Here is an 18,958-nt window from a genome sequence, read left to right as displayed (position 1 = left end):
CTTCTACTACTGCTGACTTTCGATCCGCTTTTGCTAATTTGAAATTGTCACATTGAAACGGGCAAATGAAAGAGTCTTGGAGACCGAAGGCAGTATAATAAATATGTGTTTCATAAATTAATCCCACCAGCGGCTGACAGTCGGCTCCCTTCTGCATCCTGCGTCGAAGCTCTAGACGACGTATGCACAGTGTGATTCTATTGAAAGTCGGGCACTAGTTGAGCACTTGAAAGAACATTTCCTTTCCCGTTTTCATTTCACGAGTCTGTTTTTTAACGTCCATACGGTATCTCTCTCTCACGGGGCAAGGATTTGTGTCGTGTGACTTGCGATCACGTAATGATGCGGAACGGATATCGCTATCCTTCTGGCCGTTCTGTGCTACGGTGCAGGATCTAGCGGGAGGCTTACGTGGAAATTTGTGTGATGTGCGATATCCAATCGACCGTGTTGGCAACCCGATGGTAGATACCCGGTTGACCTCTGGTGGCACAGGAATAGCCCGCGGATACGATGCCTGTTGAAGTGTGAAATTGGAATGGTTAGTGCGGGTGCTTCCGTACCGTTTGCCTCTTTTACAGCCATACGTACCGATCAAATACCATCGGCCAGTCTTCTCGTGCATTAACGGTCCGCCCGAGTCACCCTGGCAGGAGTCTTTGCCACCGCCTCGATATCCTGCGCACAGCATCTCCGGGTAGATGACAACGTTGATGCCGTTCGAGCGATGCCACCGTTCGCAAACCCTGGTGGTGTGCAAAGAGTACGTAGATATTGTAAGGTATGTAAGATATTGGGAGGGTTTTACAAATGTATAAGCGAGATGTATGAAAGATGGTAATATCGATCAATTAATTTCAAGTTGAGCTGGAGCTCTTGTACATCTTCACATTTAATTTCAACTTTAAAAACATTAAAAATGTATGAAACGTCACATTTTTCTCCAAAAAAGTCATACTAAACAATCAAAAAGTGTAGGCCTAGTTAAGTAAAGCTTTGCTAATTAATTCTAATTATTTTTTTAAATAATTAGAAAGGTTGTTTTCTAATCACCGTTGGAAATATTTAATCACCGATTAGTGTAAATTGAAAAATACATTTTAAAAAGTATTACTTAAAAAAAAGTTACGTAATAATAATTTATAATAAAAACGAATTACTAACAGAGAAAAACATCAGTTGCAGTACTATTTTTACTGTAGTTTTTCTATAACGCTTTATTCATCAAGGTTAGAAAGCATCCTCAATCTGATAATGAAAGCCATCATCATGTTATCGTAACAGACGCTCATTTTACTGGTTCAAAAGCAAAACCCTTCTCGGGGGGGTCGAATTGAAAAATATCACCGAAAGTAAAACCAACCATCCTGCATGTTATACTTACCGATTATCAAGCACCGGGACGTCGACCGCCTGTAGCGTTTTGGGTCTCAGCCGCGAACCGGGATTGAGCGCACCCCAGCCGGCCGCCCAGCCGAACTTTCCGAGGAAATCTTCATTCTTCTCCGGCAAACAGATGGGGGCTGACGTGCACGGAAGTCAGCGAAGAGAAGACACATTCCGCATCGGTTCAGCAGCGCACGAAGGGTTGCGTTACGGTGCGATGTTTTTGTTATCGCACGGTTGAAACGAGAAGTTTTGTTTTCGTAAGGGATTCGTTTGATTGTTTGTTTGTTTGTTCCGGAAGCGAGATTTCAAGTTGGATAGACAGCACACAGGGGTAGGGTAGATTTTGCAAAACCGAGAAATAGGAAAAACAAACGGTTGGAAGAAAATAGGGATGTACAAAAAATTGCCGATATCATGGTGAAAAATGAAAACGGAAAATGAAGAAACTTTTTTCATCACAACTGGAGAATGGAATTGAGTTCCGTTAAGGGATGCGATGATTGGAAGTTATGATGGAAAAGGATCATGAGTGAGCCAGAAAAGGCTAAAAAGGATATAGCTACAACATGGAAAGGGTGTACAGTTTCTTGCCGAGGGTCGGTTTCACTTTTGTTTTTCCTTCGGACCATTCCAGATACGGTGTCCCATTTGGGGGGTGAAGATTGACCTTTTTTTTCTCTCCTTTCACTACACCCCGCCTCAAATGGATCCGTTATACATTGTCCAATCTGGGGAGAAATAGTGATCCGTGCACTCCCGCACACTGACAGCAAAAGTGAAACTGACCCCCCGCCTGAGAGGTCTTACCGATATGGGGCATAAAGTGCACCGTCCGCTCCAGCGTTAGTACGGCCACATCGAACCGATCGGCCTGGGGTGTGAACTTAAAGTACGGATGCACGTTGATCGTCCGCACGCCGAATGTGTAGGCCGGCAGGGGCTCGACCGCCGAGTTGATCACGTAGTCGCCGAGGGTCACGTGCACCTGCCGTGGGGTCGCTCGCGCAACGCAGTGGCCCGCGGTCACCACGTGACGGCGCGAAATCAGCGAACCACCACATCTGGAAAGCATAGACCTGTGTTTTTATAGCGTGTCGGAAAGAAAGGTGCAGCAGAACCCATAGCCGTAACGTTGGGGAAGGGGGGAAAATGGGTAGAATGGAAGGGAAAGATTGGGAGAGGAAATTGGTAAATGGGGGGAAAAAAGGGATCACGATCGGTCACGCACACAAGATCGGCGCAGTACGCGGTGAACGGGATTCGATCGTGAAGCGAAAGGAGAATCATTGCAACATTGAGTGCGGAGTGCGTTCGAGTACACGAAGAGTAGTGGGCATAGAACCCGAAGAAACATTGAACATAATTGGTACAACGGAACAATAATAGATAGGATTGTGAAATTGTTTAACAAACAAAACATAAAAGGAGCAGCAAGAAGTCCGACAACATCCCAACATAGGATGACAGTGAGAGGAGTAAAGATAAAGACAGAAAGGTGACAGACACAAGGGAGGAGGAAAAACAAAAAAACGGGCAAAAATATGTTAGAGGATTAGTTAATGATTAGTAACAACATCAACATACTGATTAATGGCGATAAGGAAACAAAAACACAACGTCCACAACGTTTTGGAAGGCGAACCGACTTCTTGTGGAAACAACGATGAGGTATGAGAAGAAATCGCAACCATCACGACCAAGACGACAACGGGGAAGATGGCGCCGGTGATTCCCGATACTGGTGAGAGTTAATTAGTGGTTATGTTAATGAAATTTTCCTCTTCAATTGGCAGCTGCACAACATGGGCGGGCACCGGTGTTGGAGGCATCATTTTTGAACCATTGTTGCACATCGTCGTACCGCAATTGTTCACCGTCCACCGCGATAGCTCGAGAGTCTTGAAGGTTCTATCGGCGAGGGATTGGCTACATCATCTTCGGGTGGTGATTGGACCTTTTTACCAATTTGATTACGTCGTTTCATCTTCAGTGCATAAAGTGAAAGTCATCCTTACGAGCTGGCACCCCGGTGAGTCGCGGTGTGATGCATCTTTGGAAGATTCGCACAGTATAAACTTTCGTACAAGCTGTGGAATTGTCTAGTCATGAGTATGTTAGAGCAAGATATTACTGTATTAGTTTTTACATTACGATTCATGAAAGACTGTGCTTGAGCTACAAATCATCCGTGGGCACGAAGAGACGAGGGAATACCACCACAGTTTTGAGAACAATATTCATCACAATTGAAGCAAAGGCAAATACATTGTTGTCACGTTGAGAATTCTCTATACAAGAGCTTTTCTAGATTGGTTTAATTTAAACAGATTTTAGATACTACAAAATGTAAGGGTCCGTTACATTACCCCTGCTGATAATGAGATTACCGACGTAAATTGTCGTCAGTAGTTGTATGTCGACTATGTCGACTTTTTGTAGCAAAGGAAAGTATGATTTCCCAGTGTAGGTAATAATTTGCAAAAATATAATTGATTGTGAACTTAATTTATCAAACGAAAAAATAAACACACTAAACTGGAATTTGCATAAAATAAATCATGTTAAAATAATTGCATGACTTTCAGTCCAAACAATTAATTCTGCATGATCAATTGGCAATCGGATTGCGTGCATCAGCTTGTCCTAGTTGATGCTCTTTCAACAAGCATCGAGCAAAATCTTATTTGCTTTGATATTGTGCTGCTAATTTCTTCTATCAACTTTGAGCTAACTTTACTCCGTTGTTTGCCTACAATGATGATCTCATCGAGATGATACACGCGACCAACAGTTTACCATCTATAAATCAAATATCACCTTCAAAGGGGAAAGCCTCCATCACACTCAATATCTTCCGGGGTTGGTGTTTTAGGGAAAATATTTAAGTTGCTCGCAGCGTTTGATGCAATCGTAATTGTTTACTTAATTGAAGTAATTTTCTACCGAATCAACTCGCTTCCACCGTTACCCGAAGACATTTGGGTAAGACAGTGTTCGGCAGCATTTTCACCGCTTTCTCGTCCACCGAAAATACCTTGAGCGGGTGTGGAGAGTGCAAACAAACAAGCAGCCGTATCCAAATGCAAATGAAGTCTCTCGATGGCACAAGACAACCATTTTGCAGTAAATCCGTGTCAGCTGACTTGCGGTGTGTATGGCCCCTCGCGCAGTGATGCCGCACCCGCACTGTCCCACATTTATTTGTGTGTCCTACCCGGGAGCTACATCTCGCTCGCAACTGCCCAGCTTCCGGGATACCAAACGCTCCATGCTGGCGTAGCAGATTTGGCTGAACTTATTTGGCCCAAACCCGTAAGCGTGGGCGCACCAGTGTGTAAAGCAAACGCACTCGGAACTTTCGATTTCCGTACCTGTGTGCTGTTCACTTTCTTCTCCGCAGCATCCGCGGTGGCGGTGAGTGAAAGATTTCACTCGCAAAGGGGTAGCAAACTAAACCAAAAACCCGAAATCGGTGTCAGAGGCCATTTTACATGGTTTCGCGCATGTGGGTCATGTAAAGGTGGCTGGCCCTGTCAGATGGTAGAGTTGACATTATTTTCTCCCATGGGATTTCTGTCTCGTGTACAGCACGCAGGGTGGATGGCGAACAACAAGAGGAAGTAGGCGAAAGGCAGCCATTTTTGCATGTCCCGAAATGGAGCAAAAGTGCATTACCATAAATCTTGTGGCCGGGTTAAGCGACACGAACAGAGAACACATACACGAGCGGGTTAAACACACAAAGCAAGGCCCTGGATGGACAAATGGTGAACGATGGGGCCTGTACGGCCGGGGCTTAAAAGAAAGGACAACGTTACCTCGAGGAACCTATCCGGATGTACGCTTGCCACGGGAAGGAGCCGAATCCAGCATCATCTCCACCGACGATCCGCCGCTGGGCTGTCTGCTTCGCCAACGATATTCCGCAACCTGTGCTCCCCAAGGGCGTTTTGGGGAAAATAAAGGAATGGAACGAAAACGATAAAGGATGAAGAGAGTTTAGATTCCTTCGGAAGGTTTATTTATTTGGAAGATTAAAATGTCTTCACTGAAAAACGGCAAACTGTAGTCTGCTCAGAGAGTGTGCATGGGAGGATAGAACAAACAGAGGAAACAAACAGTAATGCCAATCAATAACGAAGAAAGTAAGTTTTTGTGAGCCACAAGAAACCTCAACAATACAGAAGATATATGTCGGTCAGTTAGGGACGTGAGCGTTGCTGTTGAGTTTGATGGAGTTCCAATGGGATGTTCTGTGTACATGTGAATTAAGTAAGATGTTTGTTAATTGAATTAGCAAATGTTACTTTACAAAAGAAAACAACAAAAAAGATGATGATTTTAGCAAAAAGATTATTTACATAAGCATACATAAAAAATGAAGAGGAGGTTTCTATGCATTAGGAATATAATGATATTTACAAACTTGAATGGTCCAGAACAGTTTCAACCTTTTGTACATTAGTAGCATAGAATTTAGGAATATAACCAATTATAATGCACTGAAGTATTATTTATTAGAATTGTGTTTAAAAGCAGTAACAGAGCTGATTCTTCAGATTGAGAATAGTTTGGAAAGTTCGAATATCTAAATCACAAATTTGACTCTGACTCTGACTCTGACTCAGATCAATAAGCAAACACTATAAAACATTTTGATGCTCTTTAAAATATAAAACCCCAACAGGCATAATACTTCGTAGACCATCTGTTGTGCCACCCCCATAACATCATCACACTTTGGCACGTGAAAGTAATTTCGAACGATGTACGATGTACGATCGCTATGACCAACGCCCGCTGACCAACTGTGATCAACCCTTTTGCCACAATTACTGCCATTACCGAGTGGATGCGGTATGGAGGAGGAAGTTGCAGGTGAGAGCAAAAGAAAACTTTCCTCGTTAGATAACCAACAGCGCTGCCTAAATCGCTATCTTTACCCTAAAGTGATGTCAAATCGGTTTCATTACTGCCGCACTGCGATTGAGACACTCACCCGCCAATGCGTTCACGTAATGGCGCCACGAACGGGCATCGGGAAGTTTCGAAAAGTTGATAGAGTGAAACGAAAAGTCAAAATGATTATGTTGCTTGGCGCCGGGTATGGTGGAGCTTACTTAAACCCTGGTTCAGCTCGACATCGATTTTAAAGAACTAATGAGAGACACATTGGTGTTTCGTTTGTCGTCTGCTCATGCAATGTCATTAATGGAGAACACATTTTGGCGGTGACCGTAATTGAGAAGGGCTTATTCAACATTCGATGGCTTAATTAAGGGGTTCGTCGCATAACAGCGAAAAATTCAATTGGCTTTAATCGTTCTTACACTATGTTGTCTCCATCCATCACATAACCACATGCAACCCAACCGTGTGTCCATCACGTTCCAGAGACCTCCTTGTGTTTTAATGTGTGTAAAACCTCCAAATCCACCAGATCGTATGGGATGTTGTTTGTTAAGCTTCTCTCTAGTGTGGTCCTGTGTCACCGGCACTCGAAGGGATCGTGGAATCGTGCGAAGCTCTAAACCCATACGCAAGGACACTACTACGCAACCGGGAATCTTTTTGTGGCGTGAGTCGGGAAGGATGCAGTTGGTGTGTTTTGGGGTGTAGGTGAGATATGAGAAACAGGAAATCGGAACTAATACATAACGAGGCAAACTGAAACGCGAACCCCAAAGCTAACGCCACACACACACACAGCGCGGGTGCAATTTGGTTTAGGTTGTTTGTTGGCACACTCACTGGGATCATTCTGCACCGGACCGTACTCCAGGGCGGGCACGTTCGTGAGGTCGACCGCGGTACTCGCATCGATGCCGATGTTGGCCGATTTGGCCGTCCGATGGCAGCAACCCTTCAGCATTCCGCCGCACGTTCCCTGCAGCAAACCGCCGGACATCCAGCAGAGCAGGAAGAACTCGCAGGTACCGCCCTCGTGCTGGCACTGCAGTTCGCTTCTGACACCGCGATTGTTACCACCGTCACCACCGACTAGATTGAAGTCCGGGAGTTAGTAAATGTTGTGATGCGGTTCTATGTTGGTTGATGTTGTTCGCTGTTCGCGGGTGATGCACGTGTTTGGTTTTTGTCTGTTGTGCGATGTAGTGAGACACGTGATTTGTCGTCCATATTTCGCAGCACTGAGCAAATAGTTATCTATTCTTGCTGTTGTTTTCTATTTCCTCTAACCTAATTTTATAGCGGTTTCTTAAGCAAATAAGGAATTAGGAACCATTTCTGAATTATTTTCTTGGTAAATAGGAAACTGAGAAAAATGTGATATCCTTCCTATATTTTCTAAATTCTTTGTAAATTGTAACTGACTTCATAAAACGCCTCTTGTTAGAATGCTTAACCGACGTGTGAGTTGAGAATGCTTTGTATAAAATGGCTTTCAACGTATATTAGCTAAAGGAAAAGAGAAGAAATTCCATTTTTTTTTCTAAACTTTCTACTTCAAGTCGAAAAGAATCCAGAAATATTCGACACAATCCTCAATGGAACTCAAATACCCAGAAAGGAAGTATTATTTTTTTATGACTTTTTATGAATTTTTTATTTAATCTTTAGACGGTTATTTATAAACAAAAAAATGGAGTGTGTGATTAAATAATCTAATCTATGATTTTGATGGTATCATTTAACTTTTCCAAATCTTAATTTGAAATAAAAAAAATTTAAACTTTGAGTTAAAGGACTATTCTTCGAAACTTTCACAAAAAAGAAATATGAATAGATCTTCGGTTTGCCGTTGTAAAATCTACGCAAAAAAGTTGAATAATTTAGAATAACTTGAAAGAATATTTGCTCGGTGCTGCAGGCTGTTCATGTGTCCCTTTGTCGGTCATCGTACGATATAAAAACATCCCAGCGAGGGATAAATTATTCGCAATACAACCTAACCATTTTCCAATATTCAAACGGATTCGAATATGTCTGCTTGGGAAGATGACGTAGCATTAGACAATGCATAATCATAGCTCAGATAAAACCGGTTCGGTGTGTTACAATTCCCTTGGCGAATGGCAGAAACATAAACAAACAAACATACACACATGGACAATGGGAGGCATCCCATTGCTTCCCTGCGTTTCGTCCTGTCAGTTGAATGTCCGGCCTGTTCGATTATACGAAACATTGCGCGTCCATTCGTTCATTCGTGCGTGCGTGCATTCGCAAAGGAAATGTAGAAGCTCGATGGCCGATGGGTTTCGTATTACGTAAACCGCTTTACGCTTGCCTCGTCCCACCACCGGCCATCTATCTCACCGACTCTCCTCGTCCTCATCGCAGCCTGTGCGTCCTTCTTGTGTTACCTTCTCCATGTAGGGTCAAACAACCGCTCACTTTCCGCGACGCCGTATCGTCACCGTTGCTTCCTTTCACGAATCACTCTCACTTTCATTTGCTGTTTTGGTTACTCTTTTTCCATTCCATCTGCTGGCCGGGCCACGAAACGGACCGGCACCGTGTTATTTATTTTTTTTTACTTTTCCGACCCTTCCGCGAGGTGCCCATTCTGCGGAGACCGGTTCTTCCTAGCCTAACCACTATCTAGTTTGGTACGGATCATCAGGGAAGGTGTCCAGAGATGACAAGCAGTCTTGGCTTCGCACGTGCACGAACAGGGGGGGTTGGTGTGAGGAGGAGACGGAATGGACTCAGATTGGGTTGTCGTTCGTGTTTGAATAATTTTAATTTGAACCGATCAGGAGTAAGAACAACGTCGCTTTAAAGAGTTTACCAGTTTATGATATATTCGACTTCATTAGACAAAGTTCAAGCTACTTATGGATTCTATTTAAGATGAACTAGAATGTCTTCACTTCTTCACATGAATAGGAAATTCTGTAAGTTGAAATTAAACCAAAGGTATCTCTGTAAATGCATTCACTAAGATTCCAGTGCATCAGTCAATATTTGTTTGAACAGAATAGAATTCAACTTTAAGATGGAAAGAATTAAGTTCCAGAAATCTAAGAAGAATTCTAGATCTTTCTATACATAGTGCACTTCAACTTAAAAAATAATCCATCTTCCTTTAAAACTCGAACGTAACGTAGGAAAAACCCACGCTTGTCGTTACGAAAATTAATAAAAATAAAATAATGCAATGTTTGAATTTTCTCTTTACAGCAATACCAGCAAGTAAGGCGTGACGTAATGCAACAAAGCATTATTTTATGCTTCCCTCTGATTGATTTTAATCTCCGCTCAATCGCAATAAAATCATTAACGAATAGCAATTTAAGCTTCGACCTTGTCATAAACCGGTAGCTCCCAGCTAAATGTGAACCCTCTCTTTGTGGGGATGCAATTTTGCAAAGTATAGGGTTTTATCACTTTTGCACCGATCGCGTACCACGTCGTGGTGCAGCCGTTAGTCGAAAGGCGCTTAACTGCTGTTGTTCACTTAAAGAGCGAAAGTTTAATTAAGTTTTATAACGATCGAACGAAAGCGGGAGGGAGCAAAAAAAAACAGATAACGCTGCAAAAAATGCATCCATTTCTCTTCCCCATTCCTTCACATAGTGGAGAGAGACAGGAAAAAAAATCAAGCAAACAGGCACACTATTCTCCATCACCGATAACGACCCATTTCCTTCCCGGCCTGGGGGTTTACACAACGCGAAGAAAACTGTGCCGAACGGATGTTAAGTACCGCGTGCCACAAGTGCCAGAAGTTCCCGATCGTCCGCGACGACCAGCGAGCGGTGTATTTATTTATTTATTATCATAGGTTTTTCCTCGAACCCTTCCGCGAAAGGTGTTTGGGCTCGAAATCGTGACAAATGCCCTCGGGAGAGCACAGCAAACATTATGCAATCGTACGGCAAAAAAAAAATTGCGGACACAGGAGCCGGAGTGAGTAAGGGCAAGGAAATAACAACCCACAAGCAACGGGATTGCAGCACGTTCGTTCGCGATGCGTCAGTCGCGTTGTTTATGTGGTCGAATGGCGCCGAAGTTCCGGAACTGTGAATCGCTAATTTGTACCACGCGAGGTTATTTTGTGCGCCAGCAGGATACTGCGTGCCTACCCGTCGTGAGTGAAGCTTAAGCATTGCAATAAAAGTTTTTGGAGGAGTAAATAATGCAAATGGGAGTTGAGAATCAATTTTCGTGGGTGTTTCACTTTGTTCACCTTAGTCGCACTTTCTGGAACTTCTGAGAAGGAATATAAAATTTAGACTATTAACGGACCATTTTTTTTACTTTTGTTTTGTATAAAAACAAATAAATGGTTTCGTTATAATGCAAAATGTTAGCTTCACGATGCATCTAATTGTCAGATGACATAAAAATTTTCTAATCTAAAAGATATACTGCTGAAAACCGCTGGCCTGGAGAAAAATTCCTTTCATGAGTAATTTAAAAATCTTATCGCGAATGATTTCATTAAACCTTATTGTAAAGTCCAGCCAAAAATTAAAAGTTTAATCAAACCAGATGTTTTCAAGGTTGTAGTGCTCCAAAAAGGAAAACGTTTTTGTGCAAATTTTTAAATTTGTATTTAAAAACATGACAACGACATTTTGGTACATTTTGAACCATCAATACCACATTATAACTACATGATATAAACTGAAATAAGTTTAACTTTAGCTGGTGTTAAATAAAATAAGTTAAAAGGTTGCTTAAAGGTTCAGTATACTTCTGATAAGTTATTCTTTATAGACATTACGGCCCTCTAAGAAACTCAATGAGGTGAGCTCAATTTAGCAAAATTATAAATGCCCTTTTGCAACATGGTTCACATCATCATGTAGCAGTGCAACATAAAATGCGCTCGCTTTCACCTAATCACATTTCATACCAATCTGCATCGTGTGAAAAGCTATCCATTACCAATAGCATCACTGGACGACTTTTTAACGATTTACCAACGCCATTACGGGCCCCGGACAATCTTACACATTGGTTGCACCCTTCGGTTGGGTACGTTGATTCGTATTGGGGCCAGTCTTGCTGCAATTTAAGATTTGCAAAAATTTTTATATCTCGTCATCACCACCCAATCTTGCGTTTGGCCCTTTTATGAGCTGGAGCAAAATTGAATTTGTTCATTTTCCACGCACCCGCCAAACTAAACGAAGCGTGGGCGCTTTGAGGGGAATGCTTTGCAATCCATAAATTGTTGGGATTTTGTTTCGGCTTGCGTTCTGCCCCGAAGAGTACTGAGGGAAAGCAACCCAACGTCCTTTTCCGAAGCTGAAATATGGGCAGAAAAACAACTAGAATTCAACTCCAACACGTCAGAATAACTTACATTGCGATGATGACGCGCGTTACCGTTCTGGCGTTCGTCGGCGACCCACGGCCAACAAGCCGGCAAGATGGCGCACCGTCCAAAAGCATTACGCAACGACACGCAGACAAAAAAGCAAAGCAGAAACAAACAGCAAGCAAGCAAGGAGAAAAAAAACTGCAGCCCGATAAAAGCTTTACGATTTATTGTTGCGCGTCGTTCATTATGTTTTTATGTAGCACTTTGTTCCAGTTAGCCTCTCGGCCAGCAGCGACGATGGTTGCCTGCGGCGATGGTTTTGGCTGGCTGTGAACCATTCCCCTCTTCCATCCTTCCAACCTCTTTGACCGGATTCTGCTGTTCGGTGATTCGGCAAGGTTTTTCGGGAAGTCCACGCGTTGGACTTTGCCAAAAAACTCCGATGCGAAGTGTATTTGGATAATTTAATAAGCGACTCGTTTCGATTCAAAGCCTTATCACGCCCCGCGATCTCCACAGGCCCGGTGGTGGAGATGATTACATGACGCCCCAAAACCGGTAGCGTGTGGCGCGGTAAACCTCGGTGGTAAGAGAAGTGAAGAAAATTTCACCGGAAAAATCAATAAGACCAAACGGTAGCCATCCGAACTAAACAAGCCCCACCGAGGCGCAGAGTGTGAGAAGAGGGAAAAACAAGATAAGACAGAAAGCGAATCAGGCAAAAACCTGCTCGCCAACAAACATCGGAAGCAGCCAATTTACGGGGAGGACGCAAAAGGAATCGAATTGGGCCCGATGGTGCGATAATACACATCCGGGCGTGAACACATGTCGTGAGGAGCCTGGGTGCCGGGCCTCCAGCCACCAGCTACCACAGCATCTCATCCATTTCCACCGTGGCAGCAGCTGATAACGCTGCCGATGACATAATCAGTCACGATTTCGATAAAGAAGAAGCAAAAAAAAAAAACGCAACCCCGGAACCAGTTTCCATGCTGCGGAGGGAGCGATTTGGTTTTGCTTCTCCACTACTTCACCGTCGCCGTTGGTCGAGTGCTGGTGTGTCGCGTCATCGACGACAAAATAGCAACTTTCACTCCATATTTTACTCCACCGAAACCGAGCGAAATGGACCGCGCTGTGGATGGGCGGTTTTGCCGGCGTACCATCCACACGGCACGACATGCACGACTCGGTATCCGGAGACTAAGTGCATCCGTTGCAGCGGGACGTCACGTTGAATGTCACGAGAATGGACCAACGCGCGAGACGTGAAAATGCATTACATGGCCGATGCGATGGAAGTAGATGCGCTTTGCCAGCAAAGTGCTTTGTTTCATGGAGCGATAATCGAGATGGAAGATCGTTTTGCATCTTTGCGAAGATACGTAAGATACGTGTATGGTGTAATAGAGGAAGCAGTAAAAGTGCAGTTTAGCCTTTAAGGGCCAACGATGGCCCATTCTGCAATCGGTGGAGCGAAGTTTACTCTTGCGCGGTATAAAGGATCTGAAAGGAAGCTGATTATTGCGAAGATTTTCTTTATGATTTGATAAATGCAGACCAGAGCAGAGTCTTTCAATTTTTATGTGATTCTGGACGCTATTTGAAATTTTCCTAAACCAAGAAGTAAAATTAATAAAAGCTTCCAATAAGGAAAGCTCCTAAGATATTAAGGCAAACTTCAACATCACACTCTTATTCAAGCAATTGGTAAATACTAAGCCATTCCGCAAACAACGACCAACGGCGGTTAAAATTGGAAACAAATCGTTTCTTTGTTACCAAACAACACATCTATAAAGCGCTCAGCCAATGTTTGCCGTTCGCCCGCTGAAAAGTGTACCCATTTAATGTAAACCACTAAACAATCGAATGTTTCTTTGTGTTTGTTTTTGATATTACTGTCTAGTTTTTTTTTCGGTTGGTTTCGCTCTTTTCATCCCGACCGTTGTGGCGTTGTTCATCCATCCGGCCGAAACGAATGCGGAGAAAGTATCTTAAGTGTAGCAATATAACGCCTTTCGCGCGGGCCCCGTGCTGCAAGCAATCTGCTGCCACCAGCCGCATGCAGCCGCACGGACCCGTCTGGTTGGCCGGTCGAGGGGTTTTCGTTGGGCCGTTGTGTAAGAAATCATCAGACGGAAAAGCCAGCCAAAACTCGTGCAACCCACCCCGACCCACCCGCTGCACGCGCTGGGCCAATACACAAAGTTCACGCCATTTGCGATCGCTCACCCGAGGAAAAGCCCGAGCCCTCTTGTACATGCATGTGCGTCTTCCACGGTAACACCATTTTACGAGGTGGAAAGATTAAGCTACAAAGATTAATTTTCTCTTTGAAGGAACATGGGTAGAACGCGAACTGTCTTGGGGGGCTTGGGGGTGGGTGAAACGGGGGCGATTTTTCGCGCTTGGAAAAAAGGAAAACTAAGGCGCGGATTTTTCATGCTTCTCGGTGGTAGTAACGTGATCGCTGAAAAAAAAAACTGGGCTACCAGAAGTTAAGGGAGTGTCGTGCAAAGCCCAACTCATATGAATTACTATATTTACAAAAATCATAGCGATGTTGGTAGACTGGTTGGTTTTAACCTATTTTCCTTCAATTGCGTATAAAAGGATTTGTAATGGCGTTTCGCTCTGGTTCTAATGCAGCTTTTCGGCACTGTTTTGGCACCGTGTTACGCCCAGCCTCGAATAATCTTCATGGGGAGCAGTAAATCTGTTGCCTATTAGGGTGGCTGAAGTTCGTTTTCTATACACTTTACAATGCTGAAACGCAGCTTTAGAACAAATGGATCGAAAGAAGCGTTAACAAATAGTAGGAAGCAGCCCTTTCTTCTCGTCTATGGTTGATGAAAATGATTCATGAGAGTACGAGAAGTGAAATTATTTACCAATGATGAATGAACGATGAGGAAGTATCATAAGAGGGAGCATTAAGATTTTTTCATGTACAGTCTTTAAGGAAACGATAGCGATAACCTAACCGATAAGAGTATGGATGAGATGAGGTGATGCGTAGTATGGTCCTGAACTGAAGCCACAACCCATTACAGTCATTCTGTAGAATCTGTACACCCAAGACGGACACCCTGACCGAGAGTTTAGAAAGAATGAGTCAAAACACGGAATGAAAATGACACAGAGTACATTGCTCATTGTTCCACGGCGGTTCGTGTGCTTGTTTCGCGGCGTAAGAAACAGCAATCGGAACAGGACGTGGACAACCCGCTTCCAAAGAAACGCATCGAGTAAAGAGACAGAGTGAGAATTAAACAAAAGCCAAGAGAGGACTGGAAAAGAGCACACGCAAAATGAAAGTCGGAGAGAGAATCGCTAATAGGCGGTCGACACTTACCACGATCTTTGCTGGTCGTCGCCGGCTCATCGTTGATGTCGTCCTGGTTGAACTCGTTCCGCACATCCTGGATAGCGGCCAGCTCGTTCAACCCAAAGTTTTGGTCCCTGTGGGTCACGGAACGGTAACGAAACACGCTCGAACTACGCAAAAAAACAGTACGGGTACGGACCGAGGATACTTACCGAAAGACGACATTGTCTACCCCGAACCCGGACGGACCGGAGGCGAGATCACCCTGCGGAAAGACGACCCGTGGCGAGCGGGTCTTCCACAGGGGCTGGTAGATCTTCTGATTTGGCTCGGTGTATAGCTTTGCCGGGAAGTACGGTGGAGCCCGATTGGGTTGGTAAGGGCTGTCCGTGTAGTAGGTCGGATCGAACGTGCGGAAGTTCTTGCCCTCGCCAAAGTCACCGAATGGACGCTGGATGGCCGTCACCGGGCCTGCAACATCACCGAACTTTGTGACATCGTCTCGGAACGGTTGCTTGACGTTCACGTTGCCCGGGAACTCGATCAGACGGCTTGGCCGGGGAAGAGACTCCGCGGGACGTAGATCGATCGGTGTTGGTCGGTTAAAGTCCCGGAAATAGCGGTTGGCGTACAAACTACGCGAGAACTCATCTGGACCACGACCGTCGTGGACGGGCTCGCTCTCCACCGGTCCATACTCATCGGCGGTACTGACAGGCTGCTGAAACAGACCCAAGTTATCGCCCAACGTAAGACTTTCCTCACTGTATCCTTGGGGTGTGAATCCCGTAGCTGCTTTTAGTGGTCCCGGGAATTGAAAACCCGATCGCCGAGCTCCAATGACGGGTGTATCGGAACGCGAATACTCGCTACCTTCATGTCCATGATCTTGGTCTTGATTTTGTTTGGAGCTCGTGTCTGGAACCTCCGGTTCATCATTATCGGTATCTTTTGGTGGTCGACTAGGACCAACTGGTTTCAGTTCGGATGGTATTGGTTGTGCCTCCTCGCGGTAGAAATAACTGATCGGGATGATCTTGTACCGATGTTGGCGCTGTGCACGGCTAACATTCTGATAGACGAGGTCTTGTTCTGGAGAGGGCAGCACAGATGCACCTGGCTGCTGTTCCAGTGCTATTCCCGCGTCAGCGGCCACCTCATCTGAGCGACGCATCTGAAAGGCTTTCGAGCGACGCCGCTGTACGCTGGCGTCATTCTGTGGCTGTTGCACACCATCCGCTAACCGAAACGCCCCAAACGTACTCTGCAGATGGCGACTGTTCGGTGTCCGGCTGTCGATGTACCGGATGTTGTCCACGCGCGAAAACAGTTGATGCGGGACGAGCAGGTTCCGTGCCGGGATGTTTCGGCCCGTACTCCACGGACTGATCTGTTCGATGCGCAGCCCAAGCTCGGGATTGGTGAAGGAGCGTACCTGTGCGTTTAGCTTGTTGCTCTTACTGGTCGGTGACTCGATCGCATGGGCTAGCAGTATACCGGCAACGATCGTTAGGAGTCTCCATTTGGTGGGTCCTAACATTTTACCTCATTCGTGAACACACACAACAACCCGCCAAAGGATACACGCACACGGCCCTGTACGCGACACCACAATCACTCACGCACACACACACGTACGCACACACGCACACGCACACACACACCCTCACACGCACTAGAGTCGTGAGACACGACTAAGGAATGAGATTGCGGGGGTTCTGTCGCACGGGGATCGAATCGTTCGTTTCTTCTGGCGGGTCGCGAGTCGCGGATCGCGGAGTTGATCTTTCACTATGCACTATTGTTTGATCTCCATTTAGTTGAGGCTATTGCTATAACAAAACGAAATGATAAATTATTGAAGAAAATTGACAATTAACATTTGTTAGAATATTCTGAGAATTACTTAGATCATAGAAAAAGTTTTATAGCAATTTTATAGCAACTTTTTCATTGTAACTAAAGTTCATACAGAGCTTCTATATGTACTGCCAACAAAAGGCTAGTCTAAAAATAAATCAAATGTCTCAACTTCTCCCATTCCGGGGTCCTTCACTTTACACGAAACTATGCAAACAAAATGGTTCCTTTCGCTCACCCTTCAAAAACAACAACAACAACAACAATCACACATAAACACACACTTAGTTCCTTCGCGCCACGGAAGGCTTCCTTTCGGGAGGGTGTATGCACCTGGCGCAAAGTTTTTCCGCTCGGTACGTTTTCACTTTCGTTTTTCCATCACCACCACCGCACGCGTCACTTCTCTTCCCGGTGCGTTGCACTAAGGCTACAGCTACCGTATGTACTCACGGGGAGGCCGTTTGCCAAGTTCGTTCGCTACACTTTATGAAATTATTCCGATTTTTGCGTCCCTTAATATTTTTTCGCCTTTCGATCGGTCGTTCGCTTCGGGGGTTGCAGCACATTCCGTCCGTACACAAACGCGTTCGCGTACACATTCGCTCGGATTTACACATAATAATACACAGTAACAACAGCATGCACACACAGACATACACTAAGCGGGCAACGATAGGAGGAACACTGCAGGCCAACAACAGCACACCTGCGCACCTGGAAGTTTAAATTCAAACCACTTTCTTTTTCATGCCACGGTTTTGATTGCCGTCGCTAGGTGATCGCTTTGTCGATTGATCGGTTTATTTTTACTGGTTCATTTCGTGATGTTGCAATCGGGGCTCGGTCCAGGCAAACGTGCTGCAGTTTCGAATGCCACGCCGATTGCATGACGGCATGAAGGGAAAATATTCGTTCGGTTAGTGTTTCATTTGTAAATCCCGGGACTAAGGCCATTACCGCTATTTCAGGAAGGTTTTTGAGTTTTTGCTATTTACTGTCAGTAACCTCGAGTAGTTCGTTTGTCGCAAAACTTTCATCGTGAAACTAAACTGTTTTAATGTGGTCTGCTTTTGGGACAATAAGTCGGAATATTTTTATTTACTGTAATGTGCCCTAGCAATAAGTTTTATAATAAAATATCAATAAATCTTATGTTTTCAAGCTTTTGTACGTTACACATGGAAGCATGTGCTTCTGTGCTTTTGTTGATTTTACTAAATCAGCGACCAAGCTTACCAAATTAACTGCGTTTCATTACATTGCAGAACTAAAATAATCGCTCACCGCATAACAGCCGCTGTGTTGAGAAATTTCGCATCGTTATGCTGTTGAAAGCAGTGACTTACGCATTTCAAGAGACCCGCTTACATGCTGTGATTCCGGATGCAGACTAATACCAGACGCACAGTGAGCGAATCACACTGAACCCCCCCACACAAGCAAGTTTCATCTCGACTTGAGTCGAATCATCACCACGCCTCCACCGAGGGGCGATGGAAATTAATTTCACTTTTAATTTTCGTACACCGTACACACTGCACGTTGTGTAGGTAGTTCACTGTTCGCTCCCTATTCAGCAAAAGACCGCTGTGCACTGCGAAGCGGCAAAACATTAACCTCACAGCGATCCGTAACCGTATCGTATCCGATCGTCAGCCTGCCGGCATCAAACTGAGCGCAGGGAGATGTGACTCCATGTGACTGCTGCCTACAGCGTCGAATGGCTCACATAACACACGCGAACAGATGGATGATGCTTCAGCGACGACGCTTAACATCGGTTTGGCATTACGAAATCAAGCGCCAACCAAGAGGATCGATGTCTGTTGGGAGATGGACGATAGTTTGCTTCTAAAACAACACTAACCAACCGGTGATCAATATAAGTAAGTACACTTTTGCTACTACGTAATCGGAGCAGGCATTTGTTCTGCATTTTATGAAAACATTCACCCCATGGCAATCACAAATTGGGAGCTTCAAGAATTTGGCACTGGTGTCGTCATGCTCTTGTTCACATTCTCCGGCACTATTAGACCGTTTGGTGTGTTATTAACTTTGGCCCAAAATCCTACATCGGTGTGCTTCTGCTAATGATTTAGGCGAAACGAAGCGCAGATGAATTACAGCGTTTC

At 44.6% G+C, this 18,958-nt stretch overlaps 1 protein-coding gene across 1 annotated transcript; it reads right to left on the bottom strand.

The window, feature by feature from the left end:
• Positions 1 to 407: 407 nt before the first annotated feature.
• On the bottom strand, positions 408 to 16,500 carry LOC128301292 (uncharacterized). The gene is made up of 8 exons (XM_053037692.1): positions 15,173 to 16,500; positions 14,988 to 15,094; positions 7,141 to 7,389; positions 5,208 to 5,319; positions 2,197 to 2,465; positions 1,385 to 1,523; positions 592 to 746; positions 408 to 517 (listed from the first exon to the last, which is right to left on the bottom strand). The coding sequence occupies exons 1-8, from the start codon at positions 16,498 to 16,500 to the stop codon at positions 408 to 410; spliced, it is 2,469 nt and encodes an 822-aa protein (XP_052893652.1).
• Between the last annotated feature and the right edge of the window lie 2,458 nt (positions 16,501 to 18,958).

The sequence above is a fragment of the Anopheles moucheti genome, chromosome 3, assembly GCF_943734755.1.
Source record: "Anopheles moucheti chromosome 3, idAnoMoucSN_F20_07, whole genome shotgun sequence".
Lineage (NCBI taxonomy): Eukaryota > Metazoa > Arthropoda > Insecta > Diptera > Culicidae > Anopheles > Anopheles moucheti.
The sequence above is the reverse complement of the archived record's forward strand: the minus strand, read 5'-3'. Positions and strand labels throughout refer to the sequence as shown.